We start from the raw sequence: 24,166 nt of genomic DNA on the forward strand, positions 1-24,166 counted from the left end.
TTTGGATATTTTTGGCATTATGGGGTGGGGTAGGGGGGTAGGGGAACTTGTTATTGGCATTTTTGTTTTAATTTGTTGAGGGGCTAAAGATGAGATACCAATATTTTTAATTCTTTGTAGAATTCATCTGTCTTATTTTTAAGTTGTTTTATACTAGGGTACTAATAAACCCGTCACTTGATGAAGAGACTTGCTAAGTCGGTTTTTCTTCAAGTGTGGTCCAGGGACCATCTCCCTCAGAATTACCCAGAGGCCCCTCAGAATACAAATTTCTGTTCCTCACCTCAAATCTGTCAAACCAGAATCCCTAGGAGTGAGACCTTGGAATATGATTTTAACGTTCACCTCCCCCAGGGGATTTTTATGCTCATTATATTAAGGATAGCACCTGCTAACAGACAAGTGAATTCAATTTATTAATAAATGCACCTAGAAGAAGAAATTATGTTTGTGCGTGAATATGTGCAGTATTGCTAATCAGTTAACTGACTGTTCTGATTGTTGCTATAGTCCTTTTCCCTATAGACCAGAGCAGTCCTGCTAACTCAGCCAAGGATATCATCAAAACCCCAGCGGGGCCTTTTGTCTGTGTGTTTTTCTGATAGATCTTATGAACAAAAACTAGAAAAAATAATCATTTTAAAACCCTTAAAAACACTTTTAAAAGGACCCTTACAATTCTTCCAAAGAATCATAGTTACATCTGGTTTTCCTTTTCTGGTTTTAAGTGACGAGGCAATGGACAAACTTCAACACAGAGGAGCATGCTTAGGTGCAGGTTGCAAGCTTTTATCCTGCCACACTGCCCGCCTGTTGGCCGATGTGGAAGATGCTCTGCTTAGGCCCGCTTTGTATCTCTTTATAGATCATGCAACAGATGAGTGATCATCGCTACGACAAACTCACAGTGCCTGATGACACGGCCGCAAACTGCATATACCTGAATATCCCCAGCAAAGGCCACGTCTTGCTGCACCGAACCCCAGAAGAGTACCCAGAGAGTGCAAAGGTAATAAAACGTCCTTCCTGCCACAGTAGCTGGGGAGATCTCCTCAAAGCCTTCCTGCCTAAGGATTTTTTTCACGATCGAGTGACAGATAACAGGGGCTTCCTTTCCCCCTAAACACATCATTAGGAAAGCCCAAAGGATAACATAATTTAGGGCCAAAGGAAAGTTTATTTAGCTCGCTCCTCTCATTAGTGTCATTGGTCAGTAATACATGCAGAGTAATTGAGATGATCATGCCTGGTATTCAGAGCCTTTCAAACGAGTATTGGGTCTCCCGAGTCTGTGTTCCAGATTTGATTAAATGCACTTCCTGACACTCACATGCTCATCAAGCATAGAGACCTACATAGGTCACCTGTGTCATTATTTCTGACAAATCTAAGCTTCCCCTCATCAGAGGGTCATTTATTCCTTAAGGCAGAGAAGTAGGAATGACCCAAAGAGAAGAGTACTCGTTGTCAGGGCTGCAGAAAAGCAGGGGATACACATCCTAGGCAGCAAAGTCTTGAAAGGAGAGAGCAGGAAGAAATATAAAATATTACACACTCAGAACCAGCCGGCTGGGCCCTACAAGTATCCCTTCATTTGTGTTCTAAACAGGGAATTGCCTCCTCGGTATGGAATTCTTTCCTGGTCTGAGAGAAAGACTGGTCTTCCCAGCCTTTCAGAGCACTCTGCCAGTCTTACCTGTATACTTTAGTAATTTCAATTTAATCATACCAAACAGATCCAAGGGTGCTCATCCATCGATCCTTTAAGGGTTCATATCCTTTTTAGGCTTTTCAGCATCATCTCTGCCCAAAGGAACAAGATATCTATACGAAGCATTACGGAAGAGCCTTAATAGCCATTGATCTCTCTTTTTTTATATGCATGTACCTTAGGTTTAAAATTTTTATAAAAGTTTTGCTACCTTTTAAAAATTCAGAGACACGTGTACCCCAATGTTCATCGCAGCACTGTTTGTAATAGCCAGGACGTAGAAGCAACCTAGACGTCCATCAGCAGATGAATGGATAAGAAAGCTGTGGTACATATACACAATGGAGTATTACTCAGCCATTAAAAAGAATACATTTGAATCAGTTCTAATGAGGTGGATGAAACTGGAGCCTATTATACAGAGTGAAGTAAGCCAAAAAGAAAAACACCAATACAATATACTAAGACATATATATGGAATTTAGAAAGATGGTAACAATAACCCTGTATACGAGACAGCAAAAGAGACACTGATGTGTAGAACAGTCTTTTGGACTCTGTGGGAGAGGGAGAGGGTGGGATGATTTGGGAGAATGGCATTGAAATATGTATAATATCATATATGAAATGAGTCGCCAGTCCAGATTCAATGCACGATACTGGATGCTTGGGGCTGGTGCACTGGGACGACCCAGAGGGATGCTATGGGGAGGGAGGAGGGTTCAGGATGGGGAACACATGTATACCTGTGGCAAATTCATTTTGATATATGGCAAAACCAATACAATATTGTAAAGTTAAATAAAATAAAATTTAAAAAAAGGAATCTAAAAAAATAAAAACTAAAAATTGCAAAAAAAAATAAAAAATAAAATAAAAATTCAGTACTGTATAATTACTAGGCTGATTCTCATAATCAGGATCTCCCTCAGCAGATTAAAAAGGGAGAAGGGGAGGAGGATAAACAGATTTTTTTGTCAATTTTCATGGCCAAAAGTTTGAATCTGAGGAAAATAGAGGACCTCTGACCCCCCAGACTGTGCCTTAACCAGCTCTCAGATGAATACTGGATCTCATACCTTAATGTGCATCAAAGTTGTTAAAAATACAGGTTCCTGGACTCCCGCCCTGGAATCTGCAGTATCAGTAAGCACGCTGGTCACTGAACTTACTTGGGGAAATGGAGCTCTGGATCGTTCATACCTACCTCTTCAGCCACATCAACCATGTGATAGTGGGATTATCATTAACTGCTTCTGAATTCAGCCCTGGGTCTATCACCAAAAACAGTAACACTATTCGTGTTTGTAGAGGGCTTTCTCGGTGCCAGGCACTGTGCCTGGCGTGCTGTATGCATTACCTTGTTCATCCATTACAGCCGCCCGTGCAGGCACTAATATTATTCCAGTCTTACAGAGAAATAATCCCATGGGGATGCTAATTGACTGAAATCACACTTGAAACCATGAGTTGACAGAATTGGGGCTGGAACGCAGCTCTAATTCCACCACTCTTAATTAACCATGGTACTGAATTTTAAGGAACCAAGTACACTCTACAGAAGCCTGGTGGATTGGTTTTAGACAGTATATTTTCAAGTGATTTTTTTTTTAAACAATATGCTTTGATTTATCATCAGAGAAAAATCTGTTTACTGTTTATTTGAAGGTTTGACACATGCTTTCTTTCTATTCATGTCAAAAGATGCTCTAAAATTCACACCTGTCATTTAAAAGCACTTTGACCTGAAACCCTTCACTTAAATCATATTTTGGCAAGTGTTTCTAGTTAGCTTGTTAAGGAAAGAAACATTATAGTTGAGAGGGTTTTAAAGTGTGGAGAGAGAGTCATACTCAGACTGAAATTAAGGCCACAGACTTTCATATATCACTTAATCCAGCACTGACAAGGGCAGAATAAAGGCCTTTCTAGTAACAACCACATTTCTGACACATCTTTGGCTTTGAGGTTAGAGCAGAGAGCTAGTGGTTAACCAGGCTGCTCGCTTTATGGGTTTCGCTGTGGGCATGGGTGTGGTCTCAGTGACTTGCATACCTTGGGGTTCCATGTATGGAAAGCCTAAACTCACAAGCTAAATGCATTATCTATACCAGGCAGAGGGGGTGAGGGTGGGGTGGGGCTGGTGGGGAGCCAGGGAAAACGGAGGCAGAAACTGAACCTTCTTTACTTTTCCTTGATTCCTCCTGCAGGTTTATGAAAAGCTGAAGGACCATATGCTGATCCCTGTGAGCAATTCTGAACTGGAAAAGGTGGACGGGCTGCTCACCTGCAGCTCGGTTTTAATTAACAAGAAAGTAGACTCCTGAGTCGCAGTCCCTCCCTTGCATCCGGCAGTACTGCACTCCTAAGGCCGGTAACTGTACCCACTCCTGTCGTTTTCACTGACAATCTCCTGTGCCACTGCGCCACTAACCCTGGTTTACAGTTCTAAATTGCATTCCTTCGTTCTGCACCTCCCCCACCCCCTCCCCTGACAGTGGTACCTAAACTGTGGATTTGCTCAACGAGTTAAGCAATCTAGAAAATATAGAGCTAATGAATTATTGAAATGTGATTAATACTAGTAAGGAAACACTTGCTTTAGTGTTTGTATTATCTGTGTGAAAATCATTTAGTTGTCAATATATGCCGAAGAATGTCTTCTTGATCAGTCAGATAAACTGGGTTTTCTTTCTGTTTGTCATTAATCATCTCTGGCTCCTGTGAAATTCCCTGGTCCGGGGATCCTCTCCTTTTCCTTCCCTCTTTTTTCTTCTTTTCCTACTTCTGTCAATGTCACCTCACATTCTACCTTAGGTAGAATCCGGTCTCGCCTTCTCCACACCTTCCTGCAAGCGGACTCTGTCTTTCATTAGTCTTCTCTGCCTCACGGCTGCATCTTCTGCCATCACACCACTCACCCCCAAAAGGGTCCACCTTAGCAGAAGTGTGACGAGAATCAGAGCAGCTGTTGAGGGGAGACTTAACTACACAGAGGCAATTCCCGATGGGGTTTGCCCCAGAGATCTAAATTCCAGAAGAAGTAGGGCACCACACCTAGGAAGCTGAATTCAGCATCAGATGGTTGCTAGGGGACCGCAGATCAAGAAGCTTGGAAACAATCCATGGGTACCACACTTCAGGAAGTCTTTAAGTCACATTCCATGAATTTTTGCTTCATTACTGGCCATTTACAGACCTTGAGAAATAGACTGAATTTTTTTCATTTAACTCACTTTCATTCCCCCCGGTTGTAACTCACCTTGTTTCCACCCTTCTACCCCTACACTTTTCCTGATCTACAGAGTTATTCCTTTCAAAAGAGACATTACATTTAACAGTGATTGTAGGTGGGCTAGTGCAAGCCAATTGGAGCATGTTCAGGAAATGATAGGCTTGGTGCTTGAAACCAGCTATAGACAATGGACAATTCTACTTTGACATATCCAACATTTACTGTGGAATTCAATTAAAATTTATTTCCTGTCTAGCCTTCCTATTACACAAGCTTAAACTGACACAAATCTCTTAACAAAGAACAATGCTGCAGCGAAGGGAGAGATAGTTGTCTTTTACTTAAACATGAAAGAATCAGCCTTTTAGCAACCTGGGGAAATGGTACTTTCCAAGGAATGGTGACTGATCCAGGCATGTTATCAAACTTCCCAGTCATTTCCACCTTTCCTATATTGCCTTTGGCTTCTTAAGATTTGGGGAGTTTAAGAAATGCTACTTCAAGTCTTGCTCTGCTCATCTACAGGTTTGAAATCAGACATTCTTTATGTCTGGTGACCAAGAGAGAATACCTTCATTTATTCTATCTCCCCCTGAGCGAATTGAGGTAAGAAACCTCTGAGCATACAAGACATCCTTAACCACTATTTTTTTTATTTGATGATTTTCTGTCAGACTTTGAAGAAATTCCTTCTCCTCCTTCTTTTTCTTTTTGCTTAAATTTAATATTCATATTATGTACAAATATCTAATTTCATGCATCCTATGACTAAAACATATCTTGATCACTGTCATATTTCCAACTGTCTCATCATGGGTGAACAATATATTTTTGCCACAGAGAGAATGAATGTTACCCATATGCCAAGTTAATAAATAAAAATTGTCCTCAGCAGTTATAACTGCCCTTTTGGGTTAAATCTGTCCCTATGCTGGCAAAAACAGAAATCCTCCCCAGGAGAGTTCAACATCTCAAAAACAACCACGGGAAAATGAACGCAATGAGCCACTTCAGGCTTACTAGTAAAGCTAATTGGCTTATGATTTTCAATATCTTTATTTCTATCATTCCAAATTAAAGAACTGTTCTCTATTATGTTTAGTAAATTGAAAGTGGGTCAGTTTTCTTTTGAACAGTTTGTTCTAACAGAAGGCTGTTTTCACTTTTCTTTTTCTTTGCATCTTTCCATCTTTCGTTCTCTTTGTCTCAAGAAATCACTTAGAATCTATGTGCCTCTTCTACAGAATCTCATTCTGCACTGTTCCGTCACCTACAAGACTGGCTTCTTTGAGCCCTTTCTGTGATATGATGATGTGAAAACCGAAAATACTTGCAGAATACTAATATTCTTTCCTTGGTGTACTCATCAGCATAATATTATCTTTGAAGAGGAAAGACAACCCATTACCCCATTATATAGGTTCCTCTTTTGTCCCATGTGATTTACAAGGATAAACTAACAGAAACTGCTTTTTGACATTACAAGGACATTAGAAATTGTATGTAAGTAAATAACAGTTGAGTCAGAATCTCGTGGTCAATAAGATTCAGCTTACTAAGGACAATATAGAGAAAGTACATGATGCGGCATTATTTCTCAACTGTGACAGATTGCTACAGAAATCAGCAGGCAGATCTCTCTCCTGTGTATTGATTGCTCTTTCAAGCTACTGTGAACAGATTCCTAAGGCTATCTCTTCATCCCGAAGGGGGGAAATAGTCTGATGAACAATGTGACTTATTTAGAGTTGCATGTTAATCTTTGTAATTATTTACTCCTTAACATCCTACAAAACTCAGAAATGATTTCCACATGGTGTTAGATTTATTGTGCATTTTATCTTACTGACCATCCTGTTGCAGGCCATGTATGATTATCCACTCTGTGTGCCAAAACCAGTAATGCCTTTCACGGCCCTTTAGTCCAGAGAAGTTCTGCACTGATTTTAGTCTCTTGCTGTCCTGATCCTACAGGTATACCAATCACGATGGAATAAAGTGTGAGTTGTACTGTGCTCAACAGCCTGTGTCTCTTTTTTGCAACAGAAACTTCTATGGTGAATGAAATCACCATTTCCTTGCTATCAGAGATGGGAAGGTTTTTTTTCTCTTTTCCTATAAGATATGGGATTAGACAAACTATATCTGTAAATCAGCTGCCATCCAAAGCTTGGATTAAAATGATAATTGAAGGATACTTCATCCTTCTGGTGCTTAAAAAGTATGCATATTATCCATGCCTGGTCAGGAGACCTTGATTTCACATGTGTTCCTCCTCAAAACAGCTTCCCTGGTTTCTTTTACTCCTAACTGTCATCAGCACATTATAATATGGCTCAGTTATGGAGACAGTTGAACAGTTTGTTTTTGCTATGCTCATGCAAGAGTTTGGTTTTTGTTTTGTTTATTTTACACTAAGCATTTTTTTAAGGAAATTTGAAGGTTTTTTTTAATGAGGCTTTTTATTTCCAACAATTTTTTGCAAACTGAAAGTAGATTCATTGTTCTCATTGTAAAGATAATAACTGCTCATCGCAAAAATAAAAATCACACCATACCCCCCCAAAAACATAAAACATAGGAAAAAATAACCCAAATTTTATCATCTACTGCTGCTGCTGCTGCTAAGTCGCTTCAGTAGTGTCAGACTCTGTGCGACCCCATAGATGGCAGCCCACCAGGCTCCCCCGTCCCTGGGATTCTCCAGGCAAGAATACTGGAGTGGGTTGCCATTTCCTTCTCCAATACATGAAAGTGAAAAGTCAAAGTGAAGTCATTCAGTCGTGTCCGACTCTTAGCGACCTCATGGACTGCAGCCTACCAGGCTCCTCTGTCCATGGGATTCTCCAGGCAAGAATAGTGGAGTGGGGTGCCATTGCCTTCTCCTTTATCATCTACAGATAGCTACTATTAAAATTTTGGAGAAGGACTTTCCTAGTGGTCCAGGGGCTAAGACTCGAGTTCTGAATGCAGGGTGTTCAGGTTTGAACCCTGGTCAGGGAACTAGATCTCATATGCTCCAGCTAAGAGTCTGCACGCCACAGTGAAGATCCTGCATGCTGTGGCTAAGAACTGGCACAGCCAAATACATAAATATTTCTTAAAAATTTTTGGAGAATATCCTTACAGATACAGATATAAATATGAGATAATTTTACATAATTACACTGTTTCATAACCTGCTTCCTTCACTTGGCAATATATTGTGGCCATCTCTCCATGTCAATAAATATAGATCTACATCAGCAATTTTAACAGCCCTATTTCATGATATGGTTGTACAGCAGCTCTTTCTAATTTATATGGAATGTTACATCACAGATGTTCAGCATGCCCACATTTCTAGTCTTCAGGCTATCAAAAATGTTCTGCATACAAGCTTTCACACACCCGCAGGGTGAGCTCAATCTGTAGTCCTCTCACCGTAACTGAAGGGTGAATGCAAAAGCCCACCGAAGCACAGACCAATACTAAAATCCCTTGGAGAGTTCATTGAATTAGTCACACCTCTCAGTTGATGATGCGTTGGTTAGTTCTCCATTATTTAGGTGAGTATTAATATGGGTGATGAAGCTAAAAACTGCCAACTGCCACCCCCTGCAAAACTGCTCTGGGCCCCCACAGGAAATGGAACCCTCCACCCAAGTGCTACTGTTCTGTGCTACTCTCAGAAGAGAAAGGGAGACAGTTTATTATTATTATTTTCTTTTAATTTTGGGCTGTACTGTGCAGGATGCGAGATCTTAGTTCCTCAACCAGGGGTCACACCGTGCCCACCGCATTGAAAACTCAGAGACCTAACCACTGGACCACGAGGGAAGTCCCAGGGAGGCACTTTTTAAGGCAAGAATTAGTAGGGCTTCCCTGACTGGTCTTCCTCCCAGCCTTCCAGAAGAATGAAGATAAAAATTCCCTCTCATGACAAGCTTCAGATTCTGAAAATGAGAATTTGCTGGATGAAGAATTCTGATCAATAATCATTTTAGACACATGAGCCAAAGGAGGATAGGGCGGCAGAGGATGAGACAGTTGGATGGCATCACCAATTCAAAGGACACATTCTTGGGCAAACTCTGGGAGAAAGTAAGGGACAGGGTGGCCTGGCATGCTGCAGTCCATGGGGTCTCAAAGAGTCGCACACAACTTAGTGAATGAAGAACAACAACAACAAACACGTGAGCACTTGTTTAGCAAGTGCCCACACTCGGCCAACCCACCCCAGTATTCTTGCCTGGAGAATCCTATGGACAGAGGAGCCTGGTGGGTTACAGTCCGTGGGGTCGCAGAGTCGGACATGACTAAGCGACTGAACACGCACGCACACGCACTATGCCAGGCTCCTGGGTGCCGCTTCTGTCTTTCAAGGGCTGGCAATCAGAGAGGGGCAGGAAAGGAAGACCACACAAGTGCCCAGATGATGGTGACACAATAGAAGGTAAGGGAATCACCAAAAAGAATGGTGCCATGGTGGTTCCTGAGTAGGGGCGAACAGATGGAGGGCTTAATCTGGCCTTGAAAAGTCAGCTCTGGCTTCAATAAGCCAGGATGGAGCCTGGGAAATAGCAAGAGCAAAGGCTGGGAGGTAGGAGAGCATGGTGTGCACTTCAGAGGCACCTACCATGTGCCCATTAACTCTGCCGGGCCCTGACAATACAGTGGTAACTACCCCTGCTTTCCTAGAATTTACATCCAAGTAGGAAGACAGACATTAAACAAGTTACAGAAAGCATAGCAAACATTATGCAAGGAGAATGGAGTTCTCAGGTCATATGGTAGAGCCCAGCAAATGGATTTGTTTGGCTGAAACATAAGACAAATACTAGAGCACAGTAAGGCAATGGATGTTGGAGTGTCAAGGGCTTTGGATACTGGGACAGAATTCGGGCTTCCCTGATAGTTCAGTTGGTAAAGAATCCACCTGCAATGCAGGAGACCCCAGTTTGAGTCCTGGGTCAGGAAGATCTGCTGGAGAAGGGATGGGCTACCCACTCCTGTATTCTTGGGCTTCTTTTGTGGCTCAGCTGGTAAAGAATCCACCTGCAATGTGAGAAACCTGGGTTCGATCCGTGGGTTGGGAAGAGCCCCTGGAGAAGGAAACAGCTATCCACTCCAGTATTCTGGCCTGGAGAATTCCATGGACTGTCTAGTCCATGGGGTCACAGAGAGTCGGACACGACTGAACAATTTTCACTTTCACTCACTTTGGCAGTCTGGGAGTGTCTCCTGAAGACTTTGGGGACAAGGAGTTGTACAAATGGAATATGATATGGCAGCACTGTATACAATGACCAGGAATTGAGTCTGGTGTTCTTCTAAACTTAATCTCCCCAAATATAATTCATCATTGAAATATCTCTTCTCATCACCAAAATGAGAGCTGGGCAATTAACTTGCTATTTTCTCTCCTGAAAAACAGATTAATAACACCTTCCTCTCCCAACTCCAAGGGGATATTTTCAAGGCAAATGAGATAAAAGGACTAGAGGGTTCTTTGGAAGAAAGGTATAATGTAAATATCATTATCATCATCATTATCCTCATTAACTCCTATCACAAGAAGTCTGGAGCCCATCAAAATGTCATCTTCTATTTGACACATCAATCACCTACTCCAGAAATAACTCAGAATTTTCATCATTGATGCCTGTAAGCTGGCCTGACGGCTTCTGTGGTGAATTTACAGGTTTCCTTGGTCCCCGACACGGCTGCTCCAAAGATATATCTGCTTTAGGAAACTTCTGGCAAATCGGAATGGTCCTCATCTCCCTTCCCTCTCCAAATACTCATTTCTAACTCAGTGAAAGCTGAACCACTTAGAGCACAAGATAAGGGGGGTTATCAGGCTTTTGGGAGAACGTGTAAGTGCCAAGTATGTTAGTCACTATAAATAAATAAAAGATTCAAACCAGTTTGCCCCTTAACTACTTGGTAAAATATAGCTTGGGCTGGCTGTGGCATGAATGCCTACAAGCAGCAATGGGTCCCTAGGTCTTGGGAAGCTCTCTCTATTTATAAATAGAAAGTTTAGTCATTTGGCTATGAATACAAAGAAAGAGTTTGGGTGAATTAACACAGACTTCTGAAGGTGGTTTGCTTTTCCTGTGCTTAAACTTTTTTTTAATAATTTTTTTTAAGTTTGTGCCCACAGACAAGGAAGCCTATTGACTAGACAGGGCTTTGGGCCAGAACTCAGAGGACAACTGCTCAAAATTAAGCAAAGAAACCATGTGCTATGTGTTGAAATTTCCCACTCTCCCATCAAGGTACAAGAGTGCATATTTCAAACTCTGCATATTTCACACCACTGCAGGAAAAGTTCAGGAACCAAACAAGTTCTGATTCCAAGCAACAGTTGAGCTGTGTAAAAATGTTAGCTCTTCTACCTCTGGAAAGAGCTTTGGAATAAACAGAGTCATGGCCATGGATACAACAGAGGCTTAAAATTCCAGGACAGGATATGAACAAAGTCATCTATTTTGTTTACATGGGACTCAGATGAGCATATAAGATTCCCCTGGAGTTAATGTTAGGACAGCAATATGGGGCTTGCTTTCTTTCTAGGCTTAATAATAATTAAGGGAGACAGATGGAACATTATTACCATGGCAAGGGATGACAGAGGATGAGATGGTTGGATGGCATCACTGACTCAATGAACATGAGTTTGAGCACATGTTGAGCACATCTCCAGGAGATGGTGAAGGACAGGGAAGCCTGGCGTGCTGCAGTCCATGGGATTGCAAGGAGTTAGACATGACTTAGTGACTGAGCAACAAACAGCAACAAAGGTGGTAACAAGGAATCTTCTGATAGGAAATAGAATTCACCCCCATTTGTATCAGATGAAGAGATTTTTAACAAAAGTCTGTTTCAAAGATGTGAATGTTTAACATACAAACAAGGGAGAGTGGGTGAGATGCCCAGAAACTAGCTGTGAGCAGCAACCCTAAACCCAGCAGGACGAGGACAGGAAATCATGCCGCTGGATCCGGAAGAGAGAATGAAGGGCCACAGCTCAGTCAGAGACCAGGTTTCTCCTTTCTCACTTTCTGACCTGCTGGTGCTCCCCATCGACTAGACACAATGTCAGGATGGCTGGTGGGGGTCCAAGGTGATACCACTTTGCAGGGGCCAGCACACAACTGGCAGAGAAGGGTAGAGAAAGGATCTGGGGAGAGTAGAAGATGATCAGCACAATGACACGATGAAAATGAGCTCTCGGCCCTTCAGAGAGTAGTCATCACCATCTCGGTCTCTCAAGGTTGGCATTTAAATCCTATTTCTTAGCAAATTCCTTAGGCACATGCTAGTTCTGTGGTTCTCTCTCTTGGTATCAGAAAATGGTTGGAGCAGAATCAACAGTAGAACAAGAGTCTGCACAGCCTGAGGGTGAGAGAATGGCACATTCCAGACCCATGAGTCCTGGACCTCTTTAGTAAACACTATGTTAGTTCTAAAATTAGTGCAGTCGCTTGGGCACCTGGTGTCCAGAAACAGCTAGTTGCCTTTTCACTGTGTGCCCATGACCCGCTGGTGACATAAAGTTGCTTAGAATTCCAAAGAACCTATTTTCTGCATTTTCCCCTTTTGTTTCTACATATAGTCAGCCTTGCTAGGCACGAGCTGTTTTGATTTTACATGGTTATGTTGCTCGTGGGGATACTATTCAGTCTAAACTAATAGTAGTGAGTTCCACATTCTTGGGGGGTGTTCAAGTAGAAACTAAAGGACCACATCCAACAGCTGTTGCAGGGACTGCTCTATCCAGTTAAATCTGATATAAGTAGCATCCAACATCCTTCACCACCCTGGAAGTCTATGATTAGGTATTTGTACTGTTCTGATCCTCAGTGACTTTCCTTTTGCCTCTAACCCTCACATCCCCAGTCTCACTATCTGTGAACACTGTCCTCATCTATTAAATAATAGTAATAAGGGTTTCACTTCCAGTATGACAGCATTAGAATATAGATGGCTGGCTCCCTTCCAAAACTGGAAAAAAAAAAGTTTTAAAAGAAATATTTTAAGTCTCTGGAAATGATCATAAGTGTATACATCAAATGACTTTTAGTTGAGAAAATCTATGAAACTTTGTAAGATCAAGGAGACTCTGTAGTATTTGAACCTGCACCCCTCCTTCTCCCCTCCCAGCTCAGTGGGATAGTCCTCCACTCCAGACTGGGAGCCAAGAACACAGGGCCCTCTGGACCTGCAGCACCCAGAAAGGTGAAAGGTTAACATTGCTCATCTTGCCCTCAACTACCTGTTGTTGACACTGATTTACTAGACAAGTGTGACCAGAAGATGGGGGCGCCTCTCTTTCTCCTAGCCCCACTCATGAGACAGAGGCTCTACCCTGAGCCTTGCACCAGGGAGAATACTGGGGCCCTAAACACCCTTGCTTCTGCTTCCAGAGTGGGGTGCCAGCTAGGAGAGGCAAGTCAAAAAGACTCTAGGCTACTGTCCCCCTCTACCTGGCACATAGCAACCAAAGCAAAGAGGTCACTCAGACAGGAGCATACCATTATCTCCACTCCAGCTGCAGAACATTGCCTCAGAGACTTTGCCCAGGAAAAGAAGCACGCTGTAGAACAGAGTTCCAAATTCTCATCAAAAAACTGACTTCTTTTGCATCAGAGCATGAAGAAGTTGTCTAAAGATGTGTTCAAAAACAGTGGAGGTTGTAGTGAAAAGCGGTTGGTAGATTCCTTGGAGGTGTCGGCTAAACTGTAGGCATCCAGATTGGAAAGGAAGAAGGAAAACTCTCTCTACTCAGAGAGATTAACATGATGGCGTGACTTTATACACAGAAAATCCTAAGGGACCCACTGAAAAATGGTTAGAACTAATACATGAGTTCATCAAGGTGTTAGGATACAAGATCAATATTTTAAAAGTCAATTGCATTTATACACATGTGATAAACAATCCAAAAATAAAACAAAGAAAAATAATTACATTTATAACAGCATCCAAAAATAAAACAAAGAAAAATAATTACATTTATAATAATACATTACTAAGGAACACATGTATGCTTGTGGCGGATTCATTTCGATATATGCAGAACCAATACAATATTGTAAAATTTAAAAATAAAATTTAAAAAAAATAAATCAAAGAAGAGCTAAGTAAATGGAAAAACCTCTCATGTTTATTTGTTAGACTACTTAATATTGTTAAGGGCTTCCTTGGTGGCTCAAGTGGTAAAGAATAGGCCTGCAGTGTAGGAGACCAGAGTTTGATTCCTGGGTTGGGAAGATCCCCTAGAGAAAGGAATGACAACCCACTCCAGTATTCTTGCCTGGAGAATTCCATGGACAAAGGAGCTTGGGGGCTACAGTCCATGGGGTCGCAGAGTTGGACACGACTGAACAACTTTCACTCACTCACAATATTGTTAAGATGTCAATCCCTTATCTACAGATTCAATGAAATATCTATCAGAATCCTAACTGACTTCTTTGTAGAAATTGGCAAGCTGATTCTAAAATTCATATGGAATTTCAGGGAACCCCAAACAACTGAAGAAAACAATACTGAAAAATAAAAATAAATTTGTGGGACTCAGACCTCCTTCAAAGTTCAAAACTAAGAGTAATCAAAACAACGTGGTACTAGAATAAAGACAGAGACAAAGATCAGTGGGATAGAACTGAGAGCCAAGAAGTAAACCCATGTGTCTACGGTCAACTTTTTCAACAAGAAGGTCGAAACTATTCAGTTGGGGGATAGATTTCTCAACAAATACTCCTGAAACAACTATATATCCACACACAAAAGAATAAAGTTAGACCTTTCCCTTATACTATATATAAAAATTAATTCAAAATGGCTCAAACACCTAAGTATAAGAACAAAAATATATAACTTTTGGAAGAAAACATGGGAGTAAATCTTCATGACGTTGGCTTTGACAATGGGTTCTTTGACATGACACCAAAAACACAAGCAACAGGAGAAAAAAATAGACTTATCAAAATTGAAAACTTGCACTTCAAAGGACACTATCAAGAAATTAAAAGTCAGCTAATCAAATGAGAGACAATAGATCATCTATCTGATGAGGTACTTTATCTAGACTATCTAAAGAACTCTTATTATTCAATGATAAAAAATACAAATAACCCAATTTTAAAATAAGCAAAGGATCTAAAAAGACATATCTCCAGAGAAGATATACAAATGGATGATAAACACATTTAAAAAAAAAATGTTTGACATCATTTGTCGTCAGGGATGTGCAAATCCAACCACAGTGAGATACCACTTCACACCCATTAGAATGGCAAGAAGCAAGAAGTCATATAATCACAAGTATTAACAAGGATGTGGAGAATCAGAACCTTCATATATTGCTGATGGGAATACAAAGCGCAGCCACTTTGGAAAATAATCTGGCAGTTCTTCAGGGCTTAAACATTGAACTGCCATTTGAACCAGTAATTCCACTCCTAGGAATATATGCCTAAGAGAAATGAAAGTATGTGTCCATACAAAAACTTGTACATGAATGTTTATAGCAGAGTTATTCAAAGTTACCAAAGGGTAGCAGCAACCCAAATGTATATCAATTGACAAATGGATAAAGAAAATGTGTCATCTCCATGCAACAGAGTATTATTCAACCACAAAAAAGAGTGGAGCACAGATACATGCTGCAACATGAATGAACCTTGAAAACATGCTAAGTGAAAGAAGTCAGTCACAAAAGACCGTGTAGTATGAGTTCATATATATGAAGTTCCAGAATAGCAAATCTTCAGACACAGGAAGTAGATTAGTGGTTGCTGAGGGCTGGGAAGATGGGGAAGGCAGGGAGGGAGAAGAAGAGGGACTGATACTAAAAGACAGGAGGTTTCTTTTTGACATAATGAAAATGTTCTAAAATCATTTGTGGTGATGGCTGTGTATATCTGTGAAAATGCTTAAAACCACTGAATTCTACAATTTAAATGGCTGCATTGCTTGTATATGAATTAAATCTCAATAAAGCTGTTCTTTTAATGATGGTAATAATACTGTCATCTTTGTATCTCAAAGGGTGGTTGGGATTATTGAATGAGAGAATTTACATAAAAGTACTTGGTATCCTATGCAGTGCTGTACAAATGTGGCCTATTATATTCCTGAATGGGATTAATCAGCTTTTCACTAGCACCTGTCAGTACAAAACTCATAAGCTGCCATTCCTGAAACTACCTTCACCCCCAATTAGATTTCCTTTTCTTTTGTGGTTAAAATTCATTGACAGAGCCCAATGCTTGAAAGAGTACCACATAATGATTGCTTATGAAATGCTTCTTACCATCACAGCCTTTTTAAAAGAGGAAATAATGTTTCTTTTATATGTTTTCACAAAACTCAACTCACGTGTGTGCAATTACCACACATAGCAAGGTCCTCGTTAGTCAGCCCAGGAGTCCACATAGGTTGTATAATAGTTTGGCTAACTGGCGAGCCTTCCTCTCCTCACAAGTTCCCAAACCCCCCACATTAAATTATTACATTTTGGCCACCATTGTGCTCTTTGAGCTGGAATAAACAGCAGTCTGAATAAGCAAAAGGATATGAGATGAAATTTGCTCAAAGTGGCAAGTTTGAAAGTAATACTGAAAGAAGCCAGTTCTTGGCCAGGTGAGTTTACGCGCATTGCACCAACACGGCATTTTTATATGAGAAAAAGAGGGAGAGATCGAGTTCCCCTTTCTGGTGGCATTTGCTTTGCTTCGCCTGGCCTATCCCATCTTGCTGTCTTCATACTCATTCCTTTTTTAAATCCACTGTACAGCCTTGGACCCCAGCCCATCCTATTTGTCTAGCAAGCAGCTGAGGCCCTCATGATATCTTTTTAAAACTGCCTTATGATCCAGCAACCCCACTGCTGGGCATACACACTGAGGAAACCAGAAGGGAAAGAGACACGTGTACCCCAATGTTCATCGCAGCACTGTTTATAATAGCCAAGACATGGAAGCAACCTAGATGTCCATCAGCAGATGAATGGATAAGAAAGCTGTGGTACATATACACAATGGAGTATTACTCAGCCATTAAAAAGAATACATTTGAATCAGTTCTAATGAGGTGGATGAAACTGGAGCCTATTATACAGAGTGAAGTAAGCCAGAAGGAAAAACATAAATACAGTATACTAACGCATATATATGGAATTTAGAAAGATGGTAACAATAACCCAGTGTCTGAGACAGCAAAAGAGACACTGATGTATAGAACAGTCTTATGGACTCTGTGGGAGAGGGAGAGGGTGGGAAGATTTGGGAGAATGGCAATGAAACATGTAAAATATCATGTAGGAAACGAGTTGCCAGTCCAGGTTCGATGCATGATGCTGGATGCTTGGGGCTGGTGCACTGGGACGGCCCAGAGGGATGGTATGGGGAGGGAGGAGGGAGGAGGTTTGGGATGGGGAACACATGTATACCTGTGGCGGATTCATTTTGATATTTGGCAAAACTAATACAATTATGTAAAATTTAAAAATAAAATAAAAAATAAAAATAAAAATAAAAAGTTAGCACTTAATCAAAGTATAAAGAGAAAGCATGAAAACTAAATTTATTTTTCTGCCTTTATATAGTTTTTCTATGCATAAACATATACATGCAGATTGGCAGAGTTGGTCTGACAGAGTTTTTTTGTGTATTTTGTATTTGTGTTCATGATATGTATACATGTTTACTTGTAAGAGAAATCAATAATCGGTTTCATTTATCTAATTAATATTTAGGTATTTGTCATTATGTAAACTCATAACTGTGTCCCTCCTCCATACTTATTCAATTTTAGGTGACTCATTTAAATTTTGATTAATACAAATCAATGAATAAAAACTGCTTACATATTAAAAAAAAAAAAAAAAAACTTTTAACTAGTGTTTAATGAGAATGGCTTCTCTTTTTTTCTAAAGTTGTATGTACCTGGCACAGTGCCAGGAAGCATTATGTGCTTCTTCCCCTAAACTTTCCCTAAACAAGTACCTGAAGAGGCAGGTGACAAAACTGAAGCCCAGAGTGAATCAATCACTGGGCCAGTGGGTGTGGCTCTGGGACTCACACCATCAGCTCAGTCCTAGCTCTTCAACAGTATTCTTCGCTGATGAATGAAAACAGGTGCCCTATTAACATTTCAAAGTGATCACAGATTAGGCATTTTCAGAACGTAGAAAGTGTTCTTACCTCTGCCTTTCCGTATTAAAGTAGACCCCTGTGTGTGTGTTATCCTCTTTCCCAGAGGCATCCCCTGGCTGAGTCTCAAAAACAGAGGACATCCCTGTTTGTGGACAGCAGTTTTTGCAGGAAAATTGTGGAGCCACAGCGCCCTCAAGTGGTCGTTTGAATTTTCTCATGAGGCCTTTAGGCGGTTGTTTAGTCACTAAGTCGTGTTGGATTCTTTGCAACCCCATGAACTGCAGCAAGTCAGGCTGAGAATGTGGGGCTTCTGAACTGTCTGGCCTCCGTGATACCCGTGACCCCTGGGAAGGTGAGCCTTTTTAGGACCTGGCCGTGGACCTGGCCTGGGCAGATTCGGTGGCCTGGACTCTCCCACCTTGCCTGAAACCAGAAATGGAATCAAAAGTCCCTGCAGAGGTGTTTTAGATCCTTACACACTGGAATCTGGGAGGGTCTGAGGCATCCCGACCAGGAAACTAACTCTGCTCCCACCCCAACCTCCAACCATCCTTTAACCCACGACTGTGTCTGCATTTCCACATTTCCTGACATGGAGCACCAGCTCTTCCGCTAATGATCTGTTCGTTTGCTGAAAAATAAAATCATCAACTCTGGGGTAGAGGTGGAGGTGGCAACACTTTACTTCTTATTAATTATTCACATCTGCATGTGAAATATGTGCATCCAACACCTACCTGGTAACAGGTGTTTTAAGAGAAAGGAAAGAACCTTAAGATAATGAGATCCAGTAGTAGCTGGGGATGACAAGAAATTGAGAATGGCAGGAGAATCAGAGAGAGAAGAGACAAGGAGAGGAGGAGAAGGGGATAGGATGGCAGCAGAGAACATGGAAGGGAGGGCAGGAAGGAAGTTGGTCCAGACGCATGTGCAGTCTGACTCAGCCCTCATTGCCTCAGCCTTCAAAAGTGTGGAAAGCCCACAAGGTCGTTTTTGCTCAATGTAACAGATGTTTCAATGGCTGTACTCCCATTATTGCTAGAGATAGAAAGAAGATAGCTATCTAGATAGATAGAGAGATACTAGATAGAAAATAGATATACAGACAGATGGGTACTAGATAGGTAGATTTACTATAAGAAATTGTCTCATACAATCATGGAGGCTGATAAGTCCATGATCTGCAGTTGACAAGCTAGAGGCTCAGGGAAGCCAATGGTACCATTCCAGTCTGTCCAAGAGCGTCAGAACCAGGAGAACTGATGATGTCCAAGTCTGGAGGCAGGAGAAGACCAATGTCCCAGCTCAGAGACAACAGGCAGAGGGAGAGAATTCTTTCCTACTTGGGCTTTTACTCTGTGCAGGCCCTCAGCAGCCTGGATGAGGCCCATCCACCTTGGGGAGGGCGAACCACTAACTCTTCCACCAATTCTAATCGGAACCTCATCCAGAAATCCTCCCACGGACACACCCAGAAATGATGTTCAACCAACACTGATTCAAATGGGGACCTCATCCAGAAATCCTCCCACGGACACACCCAGAAATGATGTTCAACCAACTATCTGGGCACCCTGTGGCCCAGTCAAGTTGGCACCTGAAACCAACCATGTCTCCTGGCCACAGCTGTGCTCAGTCAGCACTCTGCTTTTCGGTTGTTTGTGCCCAGGTTATTCTTACCTTAGTAGACACTGAAGCCTGAAACAGCCTTTCTCAACCTCATACACCCAGCATCCAATACAGTCAGTCCTCAGGATGTTCGAAAATATAAAAATAGACAAGCTCACAGATTTGGGTCCAATATAACGAAAATATAACATTTGTCTGATTACGCAGCTGTGTCTTCTACGAGGACAGTGATCACTGAGGCAGGCGCCGTGAAGGTCATCACATTTCCAGGACTTAGTATGGTGATTAACACATAGTATGAGCGTGCTCAATTGTTCGGTTGTGTCCAACTTTTGTGACCCCATGGACTGTAGCCCACCAGTTTTCTGTCCATGGGATTTCCCAGGCAAGAGTACTAGAGCGGGTTGCCATTTCTTCCTCCAGGGGATCTTCCCAACCCAGGAATCAAACCTGCATCTCCTGCATTGGCAGATAGATTCTTTACCACTAAACCACCTGGGAAGCCCCTTGACACACAGTGGGAGCTCAGTAAATGTGCAGGAATGGATCCATCAGGCAGTGAAAGAATAGAGCCAGCCAGCCATCTCCCGAGCTGCAGGACTGACCTTGCTTTTCAGCTGGAGCTGACCAAACACCACTCTTAACCTCTGGTCAGAATCTGGAACAAGTCTTTACAAACTGGTATCTTTGACATTCTCTTCAGAGCTGAGAAGCCTTTGCTTGTAAAATTCCAGCCTTGCTTGTTATCACTGTGTTATCATCATGGTTACCAAGAAACTCTCAAAATCCTATTGGACCCCTTTGGAAGTAAAGCGAGGAAGTCTCTACAATTACTGCTGTCTGTGAGGAGCCCATGACAGCACCTTGGGCATTTTCAGTGGAGTATGAAAACTCTGATTAAATGGAGACTGTCACAGCCAGCAAGCCTGCTGAGCTGGTGGGAGATTTGCTCTAATGCTCTGAGACAGGCTTCCAAAACAATTTGGAGAAGGGTGAAAAGCCCCAGTCCAGGTTCATCTTAAGTGCTAGAAGTCTCTGCTATTCAGGAAATGAGAGGAAGGGAAATCTACCTTTTTGGCTTTACTGGTGAAAAGCAGGGATGGTGGTCCCAGAAGAGAGTCACGCCAGCTCACCAGTCCCCAACTCCTCTGGCAGGAGGCCCGGTTCAGGGAAAATCAACCCTCCATGAGTCACGTCCTTTGCCAACTTACAGAGGGTACAGGGTAGCGGTGGAGATGTGGGCTGTAGAATCGGAACTGCTTCCAGATTCTAGCTTGGGCCACTACAGTTGTTTTCAGTCACTCAGTCGTGTCCCACTCTTTGTGACCCCACTGACTGCAGCACGCCAGTCTTCCCTGTCCTTCACTGTCTCCGGGAGCTTGCTCAAACTCACGTCCATTGACTTGGTGATGCTCGCCAACCACTTCGTCCTTTGTTGCCCACTTCTCCTCCCGCCCTAAATGTTTCCCAGCATCAGGGTCTTTTCCAATACGTCAGCTCTTCACATCAGATGGCCAAAGTTTTGGAGCTTCAGCATCAGTCCTTCTAATGAATATTCAGGGTTGATTTCCTTTAGGATTGACTGGTTTGATCTCCTTGAACTCCAAGGGACTCTCAAGAGTCTTCACCAACACCACAGTGGCAGAGCCAAAAGGTATCTTAGAAAGGATTTAGCCATCCATGATTCTCTCACTGGCCTCAAGCTGTTCCAAATGATGATCATAATCATCAGATCAGATCAGATCGGTCTCTCAGTCGTGTCCGACTCTTTGCGACCCCATGAATCGCAGCACACCAGGCCTCCCTGTCCATCACCAACTCCTGGAATTCACTTAGACTCATGTCCATCGAGTCAGTGATGCCATCCAGCCATCTCATCCTCTGTCGTCCCCTTCTCCTCCTGCCCCCAATCCCTCCCAGCATCAGAGTCTTTTCCAATGAGTCAACTCTTCGCATGAGGTGGCCAAAGTACTGGACTTTCAGCTTTAGCATCATTCCTTCCAAAGAAATCCCAGGGCTGCTCTCCTTTAGAATGGACTGGTTGGATCTCATTGCAGTCCAAGGGACTCTCAAGAGTCTTCTCCAACACCACAGTGCAAAAGCATCAATTCTTCGGCACTCAGCCTTCTTCACAGTCCAACTCTCACATCCTTACATGACCACAGGAAAAACCATAGCCTTGACTAGGCGGACCTTTGTTGGCAAAGTAATGTCTCTGCTTTTCAATATGCTATCTAGGTTGGTCATAACTTTCCTTCCAAGGAGTAAGCGTCTTTTAATTTCATGGCTGCAATCACCATCTGCAGTGATTTTGGAGCCCAGAAAAATAAAGTCTGACACTGTTTCCACTCTTTCCCCATCTATTTCCCATGAAGTGATAGGACCAGATGCCATGATCTTCATTTTCTGAATGTTGAGCTTTAAGCCAACTTTTTCACTCTCCACTTTCACCTTCATAATCATCATTGTAAAAAAAAAAGAACAGTGGAAATATTCTTGTCTTATGGAAAATATTAATAGAGCCTTATTTGAAAATTTTTTGTTGTTGTTATTCACAAGCTAAGTGAACCCAGTATGCTTTTGGTGCAAGCACAACTTTAACCAGAACAGTCTCCCCAACAGCCAAACCAGATCACCACCCTCAGCACCTACAATATGTAAATTCTGGAGTCAACACTGGCAAATCGCTTGTGTTCTGTAAGTCTGTTTCCTCCTCTGTGAAAACAATGAAAAGTAATATAGTTATTGAGTATTTCCTGTTTTCCAGGCACTGAGCTAGACGTTTTTATGTGAATTATCTCATTTAACCCTTTTAACAACCATCCTTATCCCTCTGAGCCTCAGTTTCTGAAGCTGGAAGATAGAGATAATAAAGCCTGTCTCTTGGAGTAGACACAGAGGAGATGATGTGTGTAGAATATGTGGCACTGATACAACTCAATAAATGAAGGTCATGATGGTTACAATGATGCTAGAGAGGGGGAAGGGGAGGGGAAGAGGAGGATAAAATCATGGCTTCTGATGGGCAGAGGCGCCTAGCTTCTACTTCAGCCCTTCCTCAAGTACGCATTTCAACTGCTTTCTCTCCCGAGTACCAGCCCTGAAATGTGTCCCCAGTTGTTTACATGTTTCATTCGTGTAAGCTGAATCCACACAGAGCTCAAAGAGAGACATCTAGAACCAAGTTGGAGCTGACACAGGTGATGTTTCCCAAAGGCCAGAGCAGCTATGATCCAGAGCACAGCTCATTCCTGGGGAAACACGACCTGGCTTTGCTCACACTGTAACCCTGGTCCTTTGCCTGGCATATGGAAGGAGCTCAATAAATATTGACTTGAATATTGATTGAATGAATACTAAGACTGATAGATTTGAACTCTCCAAACTAGAAACAGTTCTGGCAACAAAGACCAAAATTTGGGCACGCTAAGGGAAAGGCAAGGGTTATCTGTGCTCTGCCAATTTCTTCATTGGCTGCCCCTCTGAAAATCAAAGGACCTCAAAGTCTCTTTACAGAATGCCCCTCTTTGGGCATCCCTGGGCTACTTTCCAAATTTTAGGAGACAGGAAGTTGGAGGATTTTGGAAGACTGACACTGGGTCTCCTGAAGAGCTGAACTGAAAAATATTGCTAAAGAAACAACACTAAATAAAATTGCCTTCCTTCACTATTCACTCATTCAGCAAAACTGCACTGAGGCTCACTATATGACAAGCTTCCTTGGTGGCTCAGACAGTAAAGAATTTGCCTGCAATACAAGAGGCCCCGATTCACTCCCTGGGCCAAGACGATCTACCATGGACAGAGGAGCCTACCAGGCTACGGTCCATAGCATCACAAAGAGTCAGACACAACTGAAGCAACTTACACACACACACACACACACACACACACACACACACCAAGCACTCAACTTAGTGTGGGTGTTATAGAGATTATAGATGTCAACACGGTATGTGCCTTCAATAAACTTATGTACTGCCCCACACCCTTCTCATGATCTCAGCCCCTGTTTGCCCCCAGATCCCACCTCAGAGAGCAGACTGTGGGGAGCACAGCCACCCTGCTTATGAGAGACTTGAGGAAGGAAGCAGAGAATCAGCAAAACTCTGTCCAAGAGAAGAACGGCGTTGCCAGAACTGTTCTGTCCATAAGCCAGCCTTGCCTTTCGCACCTCCATTCCCCTCCTTCTCATCTGCTCAGAGTGGCAGGGCTCCCATCACTGCACCATAACGCACTGCAGTCCTTCTAGCTGGGACACCCTGCACACACTGCGGCTAGGAAGTGGATACTCAAATCAGATTGCTAGGTTTTTCTTGTTGCAGCCCAGACAGGGGTGCTCACACTGCCCACTGACATTTGAAGGGGATGGTCATCTCTCCCAGAGCCTCCCTGACCTTGACCAGGTTGGAAGTGGGGAGTGCCCTGGCTAACTTGACA

General features: G+C 42.3%; 1 protein-coding gene across 1 annotated transcript in view; it reads left to right on the forward strand.

The window, feature by feature from the left end:
- DDAH1 (dimethylarginine dimethylaminohydrolase 1) overlaps window positions 1-6,966 on the forward strand; it is a 157,706-nt gene extending 150,740 nt beyond the window's left edge. Inside the window, exons 5-6 of the mRNA XM_005888439.2 lie at window positions 866-1,009; window positions 3,922-6,966. Coding sequence (XP_005888501.1) covers window positions 866-1,009; window positions 3,922-4,038 — 261 coding nt within the window. The 3' untranslated portion in view covers window positions 4,039-6,966. The remainder of the gene's footprint in view (window positions 1-865; window positions 1,010-3,921) is intronic.
- The last annotated feature ends 17,200 nt before the right edge of the window (window positions 6,967-24,166 follow it).

Source organism: Bos mutus, chromosome 3 (assembly GCF_027580195.1).
Source record: "Bos mutus isolate GX-2022 chromosome 3, NWIPB_WYAK_1.1, whole genome shotgun sequence".
NCBI lineage: Eukaryota > Metazoa > Chordata > Mammalia > Artiodactyla > Bovidae > Bos > Bos mutus.